The sequence below is a fragment of the Vigna umbellata genome, chromosome 6, assembly GCF_029865625.1.
Source record: "Vigna umbellata cultivar VRB3 chromosome 6, Vumbellata_1.0, whole genome shotgun sequence".
NCBI lineage: Eukaryota > Viridiplantae > Streptophyta > Magnoliopsida > Fabales > Fabaceae > Vigna > Vigna umbellata.
Window position 1 is genome coordinate 11669203 of NC_142170.1, and position 17692 is coordinate 11686894.

General features: G+C 33.9%; 3 protein-coding genes across 10 annotated transcripts; all 3 read left to right on the forward strand.

Moving 5' to 3' along the window:
- Positions 1-3562: 3562 nt before the first annotated feature.
- LOC124839734 (uncharacterized) lies at positions 3563-4456 on the forward strand. The gene has a single exon (XM_047315641.2). It carries the CDS (start codon positions 3853-3855, stop codon positions 4270-4272), a length of 420 nt encoding a protein of 139 aa, XP_047171597.1. The 5' UTR covers positions 3563-3852; the 3' UTR covers positions 4273-4456.
- Positions 4457-6786: 2330 nt separating this feature from the next.
- Positions 6787-11644, forward strand: LOC124839864 (putative serine/threonine-protein kinase PBL28). Of its 8 annotated transcripts, none has more exons than XM_088092567.1 (11): positions 6787-7167; positions 7940-7991; positions 8742-8936; positions 9266-9388; positions 9681-9911; positions 10006-10229; positions 10324-10453; positions 10543-10614; positions 10699-10876; positions 10967-11099; positions 11186-11642. In XM_088092567.1, the coding sequence occupies exons 3-11, from the start codon at positions 8840-8842 to the stop codon at positions 11423-11425; spliced, it is 1428 nt and encodes a 475-aa protein (XP_087948693.1). In that variant the 5' UTR covers positions 6787-7167; positions 7940-7991; positions 8742-8839; the 3' UTR covers positions 11426-11642. The 8 variants fall into 8 exon arrangements, with proteins under 8 accessions (XP_087948693.1, XP_087948694.1, XP_087948695.1 ...); XM_088092569.1 differs by lacking the exon at positions 6787-7167 and adding an exon at positions 7518-7863; XM_088092568.1 differs by lacking the exon at positions 7940-7991.
- A 682-nt stretch (positions 11645-12326) lies between these two features.
- Positions 12327-16869, forward strand: LOC124839874 (protein disulfide isomerase-like 1-4). Its single transcript, XM_047315811.2, has 12 exons — positions 12327-13009; positions 13108-13237; positions 13841-14006; positions 14101-14219; positions 14313-14393; positions 15079-15165; positions 15408-15482; positions 15611-15679; positions 15764-15844; positions 15926-16060; positions 16259-16315; positions 16436-16869. The coding sequence occupies exons 1-12, from the start codon at positions 12498-12500 to the stop codon at positions 16616-16618; spliced, it is 1695 nt and encodes a 564-aa protein (XP_047171767.2). The 5' UTR covers positions 12327-12497; the 3' UTR covers positions 16619-16869.
- Positions 16870-17692: the final 823 nt, after the last annotated feature.

Here is a 17692-nt window from a genome sequence, read left to right on the forward strand (position 1 = left end):
CTTGTATCCGGGTCGCAAGAAACAACTTCTTGGTGTGGTGCGTGGTTGTTAGGGTGGTGGAGAGAGGCTTTGGAGAGAAGTGCGAAGCGTTCGTAGGTGATGTTTGAAAATAGAAAACTATGCAGAGAAAATGAAGAAGAAGAAGAAGAGAATGAAGAGGGAAAAAATTGATGATTATGTAAAAGAAAAAGGTGAGAGATGCAAAAATGCGAAGCCATTCTGCTTGGTTATTCAGATACAGAGAAGTGTTTGTGCGAAAGTCATGGCCTGTCAACAATGGATGTATCTTTTGCGCGCTTGGAGAGTTAGCAGGGACGAGAATCGAATATATTACTGTGGATACAGCGAATGTGAAAACGGATGTCGACATCTGTTTCACCTTAAACGGATGTTGACATCCACTAGCTGACGAATGCTCATATCCGTTTAAGGACGTTAACGACGCAATGCACCTTCATCCCTTTGAATTCAAGCACCACCGAGACTGAACTTTGGCACGCTGGAACAATTCCTTCCACCACCACTTGCAACCTTTCACTCACCACAATGAAAAAGAAAGAGGAGAAAGAATTTGCACAATGAAACAACATGCACATAGAGGATTGGAGTGAGTACAAATTATAAAATATTAACCCTAAAAGTAAAATTTTACTCAAGGATAAAATAAGAATAGAGAGATGGAGTGAGGGATAAAAGAGGAAAGGGGAGGTGGAGGAAGCAAGGGGTGATAGTGGAGGGAGCAACACCCAAAAGTATATTGAAACAATGTAGCAAATGGGCTCAAAGTTCATGAAGTTTTGGCCCATTACAAATTTATATTGCTTTTTTTTTTTTCGGGGCTTCTTCCTGTACCCCTACAAAAGAAAAATAAAATATTATCTTTTGTTTCTTAATACTCTTAAACTTTTGAATCATAACTAAAATTTTAAGCTGTGTAAATATGAACATGTTTTCAAAGAATTAATATGAAACCTCTTACTTGCAATTTTTTTAACCTTAAGAAATAATTATTCTAATTTAACAATTTAAGCATTTATATCATACTTCAGACTATGTAAAGAAGTTAAATGTATCTTGTTTTTATCTTCACGTGTAATTTTTCTTTTATCACTTTAAAAAATAATCTATTATTTTATTTTTCATCAACATATCTATATATATATATATATATATATATATATATATATATATATATATATATTTAAAAGTTTAAGATTATAAAACATATCGTTATAATCTAATAAAAAATTGAGCGTTACTATAAGAAAAATATATGATAATCAAATCACAAATGAAAACAATGATGAAAAAACACAATACATTACTTTTTATTTTCTATACATAAGAAATGAATACAAGGCATGTGAGATAAAAAAAAAAGTAATACTAACTATTAAACAAATATTTCAGTATTAAGTGAGAATAGAGAATTATATTTTTTTTTCTTTAAGAATTGAAGATAGCAAATGAGAAATGAGAGCACCAATATTGAGTTTCTGTCTAACTTTTTTTTTTCTCTTGAAACAAAAGGGAAACATACAAGAGTAGGAGATGAGTACAATATATTGGATACTAAAAATGACAATAAAAAAGAAAATAAAAAATATATTCTAAATATTTCATTCTTTATTATATTTAATTTTTATGTTTTATTATTAATTAACATTAAATATTATGCTTCATAAAAGAAATATAAATATACTTAATCTAATTTTTATCAATTTCCAATATATATGGCACCCTCCACCCTTAAAAGCTTTGCCTCTGACCTCCATTGCGACATGCTTCATCGTTCTCCAATGACTCTGGAGTGGGAAATTCGGTTAATGGTATGGTTTGATGTTATCAGATTCGGTGATTGGAACCAGTGAAGGGGTGCAGAAAGAGAACAATAAGGTGAAGAAAGAAGCCTTGTTCGCATTTCTTAAAGCCCTTTTCATTCCAAAGGGACTTAGTCCATAAAGACATGAAACGGACACGGCTCGGTTTCTCTATGCTGCTGATTCGAATAAAGCATAACAAAAACTTATACGTGATCATTTTACAACACAGGAATTATATAAACTGATAAAAATACAAATATTTTAAGCAGTTAAATATTTCATGCCCGAAAATGGTGTATAAAAATTATGGTCTTAACAAACTAATAGAAATCCAGGTCGATAAAAAGAATACGTAAAGAAAAGAAAAAACCCTAAAAGGGTCATCTCCATCAATTTTCACGGCACGGTTGAAAGAAATTTGCCAGATCAGCCATATGTAAAACTGTTTTCAACTTTTGCTGGTGCTTTTGGTTACACTAAGTTTAATAATATTACATTTTGAAGGCAACTATAACAATTTAATATTTCTATAAAAGGAAAAAAGAAAGAATGAGAAAGTGAGTTTAGTTTTGGGAAACACAAGACACTGTTTTTAGTTAACATCATATTCATTTAAATAATGATACGTTGACAACATTTTAACATTATCTACGTGTCATTCTGTTATTAGTCCAAAATTACTCTAGAATCAATAATAATAATCATAAACATTAACATGGACCAATCATAAAATGATACATAAATAATATTAAAATATTGAAAAAAAATATTGTTAAAAGTATCATTATCCTATTCATTAACATGGTGAAGAAGTGGGCCTCCGAGGGAGAACAACACATTGATTAAACATTCAGCTCTTGCATGCGCTTTTGCGTTGTGCCTTTGCAATAATGTTCCAAACAGGGCCTTTGCTGCACCTCTAAGCTAAGCCAACCCCATCCTTCAATTACTACTGCTCTTTCCACCTGGCAACTAAGTAAAATATCAACACAACATCAATCAAGACTCCAATTATATAAAAGATAAACCAAAAAAATTAAGATAACAGATTTATAAATCTTTATTTTATATATATTTTATTTTTTCATTTTTATTTAATATAATATTAAGATACAAACAAAATCTCATAAAAAAAAACAAATACGTAAAAACTTAACTCAAACCGTGTGAATTGACTCTCACATAGAACTTAGACTTACATTTACATTTCCAACCAAACGTGTCTTAAAACCCATCCATAAAAATACCTTACAAAAAAACCCTTGTTCCATGCATCATATATTTAGCAAATAAAATGATTACTGTTTAAACTACAAAAGGATGGTTAATTAATTGTTGCATGATTTGTTCTCTGGTAACTAATTACTCACTGTAATGCACTAGATCACTCACGGTCCCAAGTTACTCACTCGAGTATAACCATCATTCTTGGAGCCACGTTGATACACCCCAAACAGCACAATAATCATATACAGGGTCGTGAGAATAAGCCATATTTATGCCCAAGCTGTTTCACCGAATACATTATTTACAAACATTTTGAAGCGATCAAGACATGTTTGATAAAAGGTTTACCAACTCGATGAATTAAAGAACATGTTGAGTGGCAGCAGAGATGACAGAGATGTGAAGACCGAGTAGTTAGAGTTGTTAAATCTGTTCCACTCTTTGAACTGGAATGTACTCTTTTAAAACCAGTTACTATATAGCACCAAAGAATCAAATAGAAACAATTCACAGTCTTTCAAGTGTCGAAACTAATCAAGTCCATTGATCAATATTTGGGAAGGTTTATGCATGACATTAGTATAATTAAATTTTAATGGGCAGTTTGGGAATTGCAGAGAGTTTGAAGGTCATAATTATGTTTCCCATTCATTAGGCTCCTTTTCCCAACACAAAATTCAGGTCCAAGGAACAACCATTTGATGTCAGAAGCATAGCATTATAAAAGGCAGTTGAAGCCACCCAGAAATTTTCACTCTTTTTCCAAGTGATTTGCAGAAAGTGAAGGAGACAGAACAAAAACATGAATCCCGTTGGTCTGTGTCTCCTCTCCCTCGTTTCTCTAACCCTTGTCTCAATTGTCATAGCCCAAGAAAGAGCCCCTCATGGGCTTGTGTACGAGAATCCCGAAGCCTTTTCACCATCTGCATATAACTTCTTTCATCCCAATGAAAAGAAGCCCGAGACCAGAGACCCTTGTGCAACGTCAAAATGTTCACCAATGCCATTAGTAGCACAGGTGGAAGCCACTGAAATTCATGAAAGCAGAGCCAAAACACCCGAAGGAGGTAGCAGAAAATTAGGAGCTGGTGGCATAGCTGGCATTGTCTTTGGTGTTGCTTTTGTTGTGGTTTTGGCTATGGGGGTCTACCATGTCAGGTTCACTCGCCCAACCAGCATGAGTAGAGCCAAACACAGTGGTGTTGTTCAACAACATGCTTGATTTGCTTTGTCTCTATCATAATCACTTCCGAATCTCACCCTAGATTTAGAACAGTGCATGTAATGTAATGCCCTTAGTATCTTACTTCTAGACTATTGCTTATCTGCTTTTACCTTCTTCCATTTGTTTTTGGTTAGCCAGTGTATCTACTTTTATGGATTGTGATATAGTGATCTCTTTCTAATTTGGATCTTGTCGAACAATCTAATGTTTTTACAAGCAAGCTTCTTAGATTATGAACTCAAAATGTTTTGTTCGTAGACCTTCAATGTCTGGAGTTTTTTTTTCAATATTTTATTTAGTAAACTCAATTCAAGTTCATTATTATCTTTTAATTACTCAGGCGACTTAATTAGTTTGAAATTTAGATCAAACTAATTTAAGTATAACCCAATTAAATAACTCTGTGAATTATTTTTTTCAGAAAGTAAATTTTGAAATGATGGGATGCAGGGAAACATGTGATAAAAAATTGATAAGATGTAAGAAAGTGTATAACTTTATATTGAAGTAATAAAGTATATGAGTAATAGTGATAGAAATTTCAGTACTAGCATTGGTTGCAAGGAGCAAAAGCTAATAGAGGTTTTTGGGACCTACTATTGGCCCAAAAGAAGAATTTTGAGTTGATAAGTTTGAATTTTCTCCAATAAAAGAAATTGGATCGAGATAAGGAATGAGGAATGCAAATTTTATCTCGTCTGAACTCATATTAGAATTATTTATTTGTTTATTTAAGTTGATTCGTTTTACCAATAAAAAGGTTGATTGAATACTTAATCTTACGTTTTCAAATTTGAAACTTAGAAGAAATAAATAAATAAATAAATAATAATTCTACAATTAAACATTACACAAAACGATGATCATTAGTATTAATTCCATACATTTATTTTGACATTAATTCAACAGCTTTTAATATCATTTTTTTTGTAATTGATCAAATAAATTATTCATAGCGTTTATTTTTTGTAAATCATATTTTTCATGTTTTAGTAAGAATATAATTAACAACTTAATATACAAATAATTAAAAATGTATATGTAAATTAATTTTTTTAATAATAGAGTGACAACTTACTCATATCTTTATCCAAACTCACTAAAGATGAGAATGTGTACTAAAATTTTGAACCGGCTTCTTATAAACCCGACCCAACTCAATAAAAACGAAAAAAATATGTGTGATGTTAATAACAATAAAACAATGAAGGTGGTGCAAATAGTAAACCACAAGTTAATAGCTCTATTATCAGGGGTTAAGTCCAATAACATATTATAAATTTTTTTATATATTTGACATCTTAATTTTTTTTATATATTTATATAAAAAATTTATTCCAAAAATATTGGTTCAAGATTCATCGATACACATAATAATAAAATACTAATTATACTATAATAAATCACTGTGACATAATAAATTAAGATGATTAATGGTTAGAAAAAGAATCAGGCGATTATTTTATCAAAAACATATAATTGAATTTTAGTAATGTGTTTCTTAATTTTGTGTATTGCACTTCAATAACACTTAAAATGGACCATAGGAAGCATTTATAATTAAAGTAATAAATATAATTTTCTAAAGGTACATTACATTCACTTAATATTTTTATGTTTGACACAATAAAAATGACTTGAAAATTTTGACTGGTACAAATGTTTCACATGTAAAAGATTTAGTTGGTATAATTGTATTTATTTTTAATATTTTTAATTAATGAGTTCAGAAAAAAAAAAGAAAATAAAAAAGTAAGATGTATCATTTTTTAAGCAAAAAATAATTTATTCTCCTTAATTTTGTGTAGATTAATTTTTATTTTAAAGAAAAAAAGTTTAATAGTCATAAATCATTTATTGAAGTGGTGAAGGTATTGATTAAATGGTCAGTGATTCAACAGTTGACAAATTAAAATAAAACTGATATTAATAAAAATATATTATAAGAATTAAATAATATATAATACTAAAAGTAATGCTAAAACTTAAAAGAAAAACACAAATTTATAGCATTTAATATTAAAAATAATATAAAAATTCAAGTAAAATATGCTCTTTGACCTAAATTAAATTTCATTAACAATCATCAATACTTATTACTAGCAAATAATTAAAAATTTAAGTTGACTTTAATTTTGAAAAAAAAAATAAAACAATGTATTATTTAAAGTTTTTTGATTTTATGATTTCTTTAATTTATTCATGAGACTGAAAATACAATACAATTGTACGATCGAATCAGAGGTGCATATGAGTTTGAGTTACTTGTGATTTGCGTAAAACAGTAATTAGAGTAAATTATTTTAGCGTAAGAAATGAAAGTGAAATGAATTTATTGTTATATGAAGGGATATTCCATGGAAGTTGGTAAAAGTGATAAATTTAGAAAAAGAGAATAGAATAATGTTTTTGACCATTAAAGGCAAAAGCATTTTTGAGCATGTGACTTCCCTGCTAATGGCCAATCTACCATTACAGACCCTTCTTCTCATGTGATCTTTCTATTCTGCATCTCAACATTTTCACTCACGGTCCCCACAAACACCTTCAGTCACCATCATGTAACAGACCACTCCGTTCAATCCAAAAGTCCCATGGTCCTTTCGTTTTAGGATCAAGGATGTTCCTTTCCCTCTTCTGTCTCCATCCTTTCTTCTCAACCATCATTTTAATACAACAACACCATGCACACCTATTCCCATGTTATTGGACACACCACCACCTTCATTCTCACCTTAATAACCAACACTCACACCAAAACCAAAACCAGATTAATCAAAGTGGAAACTTTGCATTTCCTGTTTTTCTTAACTTACTCTCTATCTTAACTGTTTAAGCTACAACCTAAGGTTTACTAGCTTCAGGGCACTTCCCAAGGGCACGTGAAACAAGGTAGAAATTCAAAGTTCTTATTCTCAACTGGTCATGATTCAGGATTGATATAATGAGTTGTGTGAACGAACCATAAATGAATAAGATTGTCTGCACCATTTCTAGTGGCTGCTATCTGGGAAGTGGGAACCCTTTTCCTAATTTTCTCCAATGCTAATGCGTAAGCAAAGCACTCAATGTGGTCTTCTGTGGGATCTATAGATATTAGGAATAAGAATTTTGCTTTGTGACACAAAATAAATAAAAGGGTATAGACAAAATTAAAAGAAAAACAGAAAACAGCTATTAGGATTAGGCCCTCTGCAACACTAGAAGAGCCTGTACTGCATTGATGAACAGATTCTCTCCCTGTTTGTTTGTCTCCTCTTACTGTTTCTGTTATGCAATGAGTCCTGTAAATGGTGACCCTTTCTTTGTCTTGGGATTATATCTCTCAACTCAGTTCTAGACCCAACCTGAATTATCATCACAATTTGACACTTTCTAGTTGTACTGTACTTGCTTTAGCCTCAACTCTTTCTAGAGATCTAAAATTCCACGAGCTTTTCCTGACAAAGATCATGTTTTTGGCTTTTGTAGTTTACCTTCCTAAGAATCACCACTTTATGCTTTTACCATGGTCCACACTCACCACATTGTTCTCCTCTCATTGCACTTTGCAGTATGAACAATGCTGTTCTGCTGTTAAAAAACAAAGTAAGATCCTGATTTTGCTTTTGCAAAACTGTTTACGCTTTGCTGAATCAGTGAATATAATTTCAATTCCTTGCAGGTAATTGAGGATGTGCCTGGAAAATAATTCTGAAAACCAGTTTGGTATAGAGGTAAATGATGTTTGGGTAGCTGAAAATACTGTCTTGTTTCACCAGCTCTTGAAAAACTCTTGGCTCTTAGTCCAGGTTTTGAGATTCCTTGGGAATATTTTGGGATTTGGAACTCCATTTCCCTGCTATGGAAATTTATGGGCGTAACAATGTTCAATAGAAAGCAGCAATTCCACCTGTCCATTTGAATGAAGACAACCTGTTTAAAGCGTTTTCCAGCTTTTCTTGTGGCCTTTCTTAGCTGTATAGTATAGTTATAGTCAACCAAGACCACTGCTTGGATTTTTGGGAAGCTAATGCTATAGACTAGAGTCTTACACTAACCTTCCCTTTTCAATAACTTTTACAATTATTTCTACTACTTCCAGATCTCCTTGGTAAATATGTAACTTACTCTAGAAGCATGCAAAGTGTGAATTCAATTCTTTTCCCCTCAATTTTGACCGCTATATAAATCAGTTTGCTGTGTCTATAATATATTCCCATTATGGCAGTTCATTACACTTCTTGGTATGTTCACTTTTCACTCGTGAACTTTGTCCCTCGTGCTATTTCTGGTTAGCTAATCCACTTCCTTTGTCACTTTGGATCTTGGTTTACATTGTGGTATCTCCATTATTTCATGCTAGTTTTTCAGTGGAATTTGACTGATACTTATGAATATGAGCATACTTTACTATGTTTTTTCATGAGATTATGGGGTGAGATTTTCTTCTTAACATTTAATGACTGTGTTTTGAAACTGTGTAGGGGTGGGCTAGGAAGGTCTCAGAGGCGAGTTTGATGTCTTTGCTTCTCAAATCAAGAAGCAGAAACTGAGAATTCATAAGGACGTCCTTGGGTGATGCATGTTTACAATGCGATTGCTATGGGGGTTAAGGCTGCCTCTACTCATAATACTGATTCATCTTTTATTTCCCAACAGATCAACCTACAAATTCCACGGTACGGTTTTCTTGTTTTTTGTTTTTATATAACATTCTTGAAAAAGTTTTCTGTATCAAAAAGTTTCAGGGGACTTCAGATTGAAAAAGAGTAAATTTTCCATGAATGTAGTTCTTGATTCACTGAATTCCAAGTGCTGCTGGCTTGATATTTCTATTTGCACGTTATGAATGTACCTACCTGCTACATACGATCAATGTTTCCTTTTTCACATGGAAGTACACAAGGTCCATCATGTCACATATCAATAGTTTAAGAAGACATAGAATGTGGGAGAGGCAATGATTGAGCTTGTTGCAGTGACTGAATTATACACTTGATGATTGCAGCTGAGGCTTTGATCACTTTCAAGGGTTCGCTTGGAGGTCCACAGCAATTAGGATGCAGCATTGTGAAATATCCATGTCAAATGCAATGGCCTTGTCTTGACTGCTATAAACTAAAAGATCCAGGTGCTTTTTTCTCAAATTCTCTGTAAGCTCCTTCTCTCCGTCTCTCTGAATTTTTGAGAGTAGCCATTGATTGATAAAACTGAGTCAAACATTGAGATTCACTCCAGAATTTAATTGATGAGGATATAGGAGTGATTTTTTATCCACACTTTTTTTCAATTTTGGTAACATAAAGTTTTGGGATATTAAACCTCCACATATAAAAAATTTCACTTTTCACTTCAAATGTTTTCCTTGAAAACCTCAGCTCAATCATAAGAGTTGTAAGAAAAACTCTCCACTTGAGAAACAGGTGGAGTAACAACAAAGATAGATGGGAATAATGACATTCCAACACTTACACCTCTTCCAGAAACTCAAGACAGAAAACCAGGTGGAAGAAGGAGTTCTGCCGTAATTGGTAGCGTTATTGCTGCCATAGTTGTCGTTGTAATCCTGGTGACTGTCTACATCTGCTTGATGCGTGTTAAAAAATCTATGAGGCAAACATCTGAGGTTGCTTCTTCTATGCCATCTCCCACCGGTTAGTTCATTTCATCTCGTCAATGAATTGATAAAATTAACTACTCAGTGTTGTGATTCATTTTGTTAGAATAACATGACATTATCTTTTACAGTTGAGATGGGAAGAGTCAACACGCAGCATGTCACTGCTTTCTCTCCACAAAACACAAGGCAGTTAACAATTTTGGAACTGGAACAAGCAACACAGAATTTCAGTCGTAATAATATCATTGGTGAAGGTGGATTTGGTGTTGTGTACAAGGGCTTGCTTCAAGATGGTTCTATTGTGGCCATAAAAAGGCGTCTATTTTCTCTGACAAAAGATTTCTTCCTAAATGTAATCAAATATCTCTTTTTTTGTTCTGATATATTGCCACATAAGAAGGTTTAGAAGGCCTTTACCAAGTATTTTGATTTCTTTCAACGGATAGCAGGTGAAACAGATAGCTCATATTCACCACATCCACCTGGTCAAGCTCATAGGATATTATGAAGATAGCCATCAACAATTACTTGTATATGAATATCTCCCTAACGGCAATGTAGGGAGTCACCTATATGGTAATCTTCCCCCTCCATGTTTACGTGAGATTTGTTGCATCTTGAGTTGTGTATTTTATGCTTCGTGCTTCTGTTTATGCAATATGCAGACAGTGAAGGTTTACCTGTTGGAAGGTTAAACTTGTGGCGAAGGTTGTCTATTGCTTTAGGCGCATCCAAAGGTAAACCAATTTTGGCTACGCTTTTTATTATCTTGTTTCTTTTGGAATTCAAAACTCACTCAGTTCAGTCTTACTTTGTATCAGGAGTGGAACATCTTCACAGTTTGGTTCCTCCTTTGGTTCACACAAACCTTAGAACTAGCAATGTTCTGTTAGATGAAAATTTTACTGCCAAGGTTTCTGATTATGGATTCTGCAAACTGCAAACACAAGTTGATCGGGCAGGCTCGTCTTCAAATGTAGACTGTTTTCTTGACCCAGAGTACGCTAAAACTTCAAATGTAGAATCTGAACAATTTTAACTTTCCTTGTTGATTGAAACTAAACGAGTTTTTAATTTCCATGAACAAAGGTTGAGCTTTCCGCAAAACTTTTCGGAGAAGAGTGATGTATACAGCTTCGGGGTGTTCTTGCTAGAGTTGATTTGTGGCTGTGAAGCACATAACAAAAACATGTTACACCCAGATGAAAATATAGCATTTCAGGTATATCTATGCTTCCAAACTTGATGGATCTTGTTCTTGGACTTTCCAACTCAGGCTTACTAATCCCAACTTTAACAAACTTGAAGGTAAAAAATAGTGTTGACTTGGACAAATTTGTTGACATGACACTGGGATACAAAGAAAAACATGGTGCTAGACGAATTTTGATGTTGGCATTGCAGTGTGTGGATGCTACTCGCAGAAGGCCATCAATGGCGCAAATTGTGCTAGAGCTGGAGCGGATTCAAAGAGAAATTGCTCCCATGTATCCTCAATTCAACGATGAGATTGGTGCCGTGACTCTTGGGAGTGAGCTCTTTCAATGATATGCCTTGCCATGTACGCAGTGCTACTTTAGAAACCAATTTTATTGTTGTTGCAGAACTTTTATTGTTATGCTTATTGACTTATTGTAGGTACGTTGGTCCTGAAACGATATTATTCATTTGTAATTTGTAATTATTACAAAGTAAATAAAATGTTGAAAACAAGTAGGAACTAGATTGGATATTATAAATTTGCGCAAAAGATGTTGGTTTTCAAATTTATAATATTTGATCACAATATTTATCATTGATATTAATATTTTGTTATGATTATATCATCTTCAACTTTGTCGTCACTATGAAAACATAATTTATTCTCTTACATTAGCTGTGTACTATAACATTTGAAGCTGACATCTCAACTTCTAGATTTTTTAAAATCAACAACTCATTTTAGAAGATAATGGAAGGTTAAACAATAAAATTTTGTTATAATTTAATAAAAGAGTCATATAGCAAATAATTTCACTTTTTATTTTATTTATTTTTATTAAATTAAAAAAGTGGCAGTCAATGTATTTTATTTAATATAATTTTGGTCCTTCAATTTCATTTCATTTGTAATTTTATAAAGTATACCATTACTTTATTTTGATTTATTTATCTATCATGTTTGAAAATGAGATTTTTTAGTTCATTTTCATCTCACTTTCTTCATAAACAAACAACTGTATATTTCTTTTCTTGTTTTTTCTTTTACATTTTCTTTTATTTTCCTTTGTTAGACGAGCACGAGAAATCAAAACTTCAACAATAGGCAAAAGAAGGTATAAAAATTGTACGCAAGTTTCGAATCTAGTGCAATAATGGCATCAATAAATTATCAATTACTACTAATAAATATAGTAATTAAAAATTGGATATTTAATATAGTAGTTTCAACGATTTGCAGCAAAAATTGAGTGAGCGTTTATTTTTGGGTAGAAAGAGAATTGATTTGATTTGAGTTGAAAGTCAACGAAGTCACACAGCACATAGTCATAGAGTCCCACTGCTGTTAACAGCCAGATCGCTCTTTTCTTTCTCTGCAATCCCAATCTCAGTTTCTTCCATTCTTCCCTTCACTCTCACAATGCGAATCCTTCTCCTTCTCTCCCTCGCCACGCTCCTCCTCTTCTCCTCCTTCTCTTCCACCCTCTGCGCCGCCCCGCCCGCGGCCGACGACGACAATGAAGACCTCAGTTTCCTCGAAGAGGAGACCTCCACACCGGACCACCACCAACACCACTTCGATGACGCCAATGACGACTTCGACGACTTCGAGGACGACTCCGAGGCCTACAAGCAGCCTCAGGTTGACGAGAAAGATGTCGTCGTTTTGAAGGACAAGAATTTCAGCGACGTCATCAAGAACAACCGCTTCGTCATGGTCGAATTCTACGCGCCGTGGTGCGGCCACTGTCAGGCACTCGCGCCGGAGTACGCCGCCGCCGCCTCCGAGCTCAAGGGCGAAGATGTTATTTTGGCGAAGGTCGATGCCACGGAGGAGAATGAATTGGGGCAGCAATACGATGTGCAGGGTTTCCCCACTATCTACTTCTTCGCTGATGGCATTCACAAGCCTTATAATGGCCAAAGGACCAAGTAAGACTCCCTCCAGTTCTCTCTCTCTCATTGCAACTCTTGATTTGATTGGATCTGACTCATTTTTTGTTTTTTGTTTAAACTTGATTGGAATGCAGGGATGCTATAGTAACGTGGATTAAGAAGAAAATTGGACCTGGTGTATACAACTTGACTACATTGGAGGATGCTCAACGTATTCTGGCCAACGAAACTAAAGTTGTTTTGGGCTTCCTCAACTCTTTAGTTGTAAGTATTCAGATTTCTTCGCGCATTGTTTGATTCTGGTTGATAAATATACAATCACGTTGACTTACTAAATGCTCAAATTTGGTTCTACTTTAGGAGTTAGTTCTGGTCCAGAATTGATTTTGACTTAAAGTGACTTTACATTTACATGCATCTCATTGGATCCATTGCATCGTTTGGTTCTGGTTGATAAATATACAATCACGTTGACTTACTAAATGATCAATTTTGGTTCTGCTTTCGGAGTTAGGTCTGGTCCAGAATTGATTTTGACTTAAAGTAACTTTACATTTACATGCATCTCACTGGATCCATAAAATCGTACTTGCTATCAACATGTTTTTAGAATAAAACATTCAAATATAAATGACATCACTTCAGAATCGATTCGATCTAAAATTAATTTTGTACACTCACCAAACACACATGCAGCTGACGCTTTTGGAATATTAATGTCTTCTGCAATTGTTGATTTGATTCTCTGGATTAAATCAAATCCTAGAGCTATATAGTTGGAATGTATGAAATTGTTGATTGTTCTTTATTTGACAAGTGAAACTGTTGGTTGTTATGTTTCATTATCCTGTGATGCATAATGTGCAGGGTTCTGAGAGTGAGGAGCTTGCTGCCGCTTCAAGACTTGAGGATGATGTCAATTTTTATCAGACTGTGAATTCTGACGTGGCCAAGCTTTTCCATATTGATCCTGATGCTAAACGCCCAGCTTTGATCCTCGTCAAGAAGGAGGAAGAAAAACTTAGCCACTTTGGTTTGTTTAATTTCTCATCCTTAGTCTTTGTTTCCAGTTGCCATGTTTTTTCTTTCCTTGTTAACAATGATGTATTTTCACTATGTCTAAGCAGATGGAAAATTTGAGAAGTCTGCAATAGCGGACTTTGTCTTTTCAAACAAGCTTCCTTTGGTAACAATATTTACAAGAGAAAGTGCCCCAGCAGTTTTCGAAAATTCAATCAAGAAACAGGTAGGTATTCATATACATGTATGTTATTATATTATAATCTCTTAAGAAAAATATTCTTATAACGTTGCTTTGTGTTTGAAACCACAATTTTAGGTGTTGCTGTTTGCGACTTCTAAGGATTCAGAGAAGTTCATCCCAGTATTTCAAGAAGTAGCAAAATCTTTCAAGGGAAAGGTATATTTTTTACAGGCTACTAATTATTACTCTTATGTCATTCTTTCTCTGGACAAATTTGCATGTCTTTTATTTCAGAATCAGAAGAGTGCAAATTGAAATAGAATTCATTGTTTTTCATGCGAATTCTGGGGCAGGGCGCTACTTAGTGGGTCATGAAAGTAGATTGGGAGGAAGGATTTCTCAGATATAGTTACGATGACATGGGATTTAGTTTCTTGGTGGATGTACTTTTCTTTTGCTAAACTTAAAAAGTGGAAAACTAGGTACGACGTAGGTTTAAAATCTTACTGGCATGGTAGTTGCTCGATTTCTGAAAGTTAGTTCTGATTTGATTAGCTTTAGATCAAGATGAGTACAAAAGGAAGTGCTGTGCAGAATTGTTTCTAAGCTAAACACCTTCTAACCTTCACATCCTTGTATCTGCAAATATCCAGCTCGTTTTAAAATCATCAGAGTATTGAACTTGCCCCTAATGATATCGAAAATTTGTTTCTTCATTCTGGTCTTGCTACATTTCACTGATAGCCCCCTCTCCATCATTTTCTATGTAGGAAATAGTAAAATTTACTTTCTACATTTTACTGATAAAAGTTTTACATATTGGTCTTTTAGCTCTTGCCCCTGACGCGTACTTAGATTTTTTTTAGAAATAATTTAACTTTATTGCTATTATCTATTGCAGTTGATCTTTGTATCCGTTGAACTGGATAATGAAGATGTTGGAAAGCCTGTTTCAGAATACTTTGGTGTCAGCGGAGATGGTCCAAAAGTAGTCATTTCTTCTTCCCTGTGTTAATTTTATTTGAATGATAAGCTATGAAAATCATGAAATTAAAATATTACATCCTTTAAATCATTGGGAAGTATATTTAATGCTCCAAAATTAATTATTTCTTCTTCACTGTTTAAATTTTAGTTAAATGATGTGCCATGAAAATCATGACATCAACAAGTACATCCTTTAAATATTTTGGAAGTGTATTTAATTAACCAGTGGAATTTTCAATGCAGGTACTTGGATACACTGGGAATGATGATGGAAGAAAATTTGTGCTTGACGGAGAGGTGACTGCTGACAGAATTAAGGTACTTTTTGCATAGGTTTTTGTTCATTTGCTGACATGCCAGGAAGTGTGCGTGGATGCTTTTATCAATACTTCATTAGGTTTGATAGCAATAATTTTGACTAAATTTCTAATCTTAATTTTTAACAGGCATTTGGGGAAGATTTTCTCGATGACAAGCTGAAACCATTTTACAAGTCAGATCCAATCCCTGAAAGTGTATGTTATTTTATTTTCCAACCATCAATTATGTCCTATTAATTTAGCTTTTCATTTCTGATGTGCTTCCTAACTTTATAACAGAATGATGGTGATGTGAAAATAGTAGTTGGGAATAATTTTGATGAAATTGTCTTGGATGAGTCAAAGGATGTTCTCCTTGAGGTGAAATTTTAACCCTAAACTTTTTCAGTTTTATTTGTATCTGCACCATTATCTTGTTAATTTGATGCTTGCTGGACTCAGATTTATGCTCCCTGGTGTGGCCATTGCCAAGCACTGGAGCCAATATATGACAAGCTTGCGAAACATCTTCGTAGTATCGAGTCTCTTGTAATAGCCAAGATGGATGGAACAACAAATGAGCACCCCAGGGCTAAGGTTAGCCCAGATTTCATTTGCAAGCATTTGTTACATGCTATATGGTTAATTATCAATATAAACGTTGTTAAGTGCTAACTCTTGCTAGGTTTTAGGTTTACTACCCGAATCTACTATTCCTTTAATGGATCCATCTTTACTGAGTAATGAAAGATATGAGAATTTAATTGTGACTATTAACCTCTTTTCACTTGGCAGCCCGACGGATTCCCCACCCTTCTTTTCTTCCCAGCAGGAAACAAGAGTTTTGAACCTGTAAGTGAATATTAAGCAAGATCACATATTTTATCAATTTAGCTGTTCTACATACGCTTATGCATATGATTTTATCATTGGGTGATTAAAACATATGTAATTGGTTCATTGCGTGTGCAGATTACTGTTGATACAGATCGTACTGTGGTGGCCTTCTACAAGTTCCTCAAAAAACATGCATCATTTCCATTCAAGCTCCAGAAACCAACCTCAACTACTCAATCCGAGAGCTCTGACGCCAAGGAGAGCTCTGGTGACAAAGAGAGACAGAGTAGCAATAGTGATGTGAAGGATGAATTATGAAGAGTTAAGTAACATTTTTTTCTTTATAAAACTATAATCCAGATTGATGATAACATGTGACTGAGGGTGAAATATATGAGCTACTTCTTCTCACCCCGGCCAATATAAAATGTGGGGACGGAGGGGGGTTAGATTCAGAAAGTGGCACAATTGCAAGGCAACATATGTATTACTGTAACTTCAAATTTGACAACTGTGGGCACTTTATAATTTTTGGGTTGAGACTTCAATAAATTCCCTGCTAAAGTTTACTTTTTTTTCTCCGTACTCTTAATAATGAAAAATTTGCATGTATCTACTTGATTGGCTATGGTTTTTCTTCTCTGTATCATCAATATAATGTTGTTGAAGGAGAAATGATACATGCACGCAAGGGAACCTCTCAACTCACTAACATCGACAAGTCTATGTAGTGCCAGAAATGAGGAGTATGTAAGCTCATGGGTGTAGTGCAGAGGCTGTGTATAGGCTAATAAGCAATATCGATGACTGATAATTGAAAAATAAGTAGTTGATGGGCCTTTTGAAAATTTTCCCGTAAATATTTCTATATGCATTATTTTTACATACAAGATAGGATAGATTCCTCTGTGAAATGTCAAAAGGCACCTAAGTACTTTACAAAAGGTAATTTTTGTGCATAATTTCTTTTTCCATTCGAGTACTTTTGGCTGATATTTCAGTTATTTTAGTGAACATCTTAACAAAATTCTAAAACCATCAGTTAAATATCATGGGGGGAACATTTATCCCACTTCTGGGTGGTTCCTGAATGATTTGGGATAGGAGAAGGTAAATAAATGGTGTCATACCAAAGGCATTCAGAAGGATGAATTTGAAAAAAAAGAAGTGAGAAAGTAATAAGAAAAATTAAGGGTTTGGTGTATCGGTGGCCGGATAAACGTGGATTTTGTTATCTATGGATGTTTGATGGGGGAGGAGAAAGTGAAAGAGGAAGAGAAGAAGATCAAAATGATTTCTGGTGAGGGAGGATGTTTTTGCATGCGGGCGTTGCCTACCACAGTATATGCAAAACATTTGAAACGCATACATTCTTACAAAATATGTTAAGCA

Excerpts from the sequence above, each read along its gene's own strand:
- LOC124839734 (XM_047315641.2), top strand. The coding sequence starts at position 3,853 with ATGAATCCCGTTGGTCTGTGTCTCCTCTCCCTCGTTTCTCTAACCCTT.
- LOC124839864 (XM_088092567.1), top strand. The coding sequence starts at position 8,840 with ATGTTTACAATGCGATTGCTATGGGGGTTAAGGCTGCCTCTACTCATA. Across the intron at positions 9,912-10,005 it reads TTCTATGCCATCTCCCACCG|TTGAGATGGGAAGAGTCAAC; the intron begins GTTAGTTCATTT and ends TATCTTTTACAG. Across the intron at positions 10,615-10,698 it reads TGCTTTAGGCGCATCCAAAG|GAGTGGAACATCTTCACAGT; the intron begins GTAAACCAATTT and ends ACTTTGTATCAG.
- LOC124839874 (XM_047315811.2), top strand. The coding sequence starts at position 12,498 with ATGCGAATCCTTCTCCTTCTCTCCCTCGCCACGCTCCTCCTCTTCTCC. Across the intron at positions 15,845-15,925 it reads CAAAGGATGTTCTCCTTGAG|ATTTATGCTCCCTGGTGTGG; the intron begins GTGAAATTTTAA and ends TGCTGGACTCAG. Across the intron at positions 16,061-16,258 it reads ATGAGCACCCCAGGGCTAAG|CCCGACGGATTCCCCACCCT; the intron begins GTTAGCCCAGAT and ends TTCACTTGGCAG.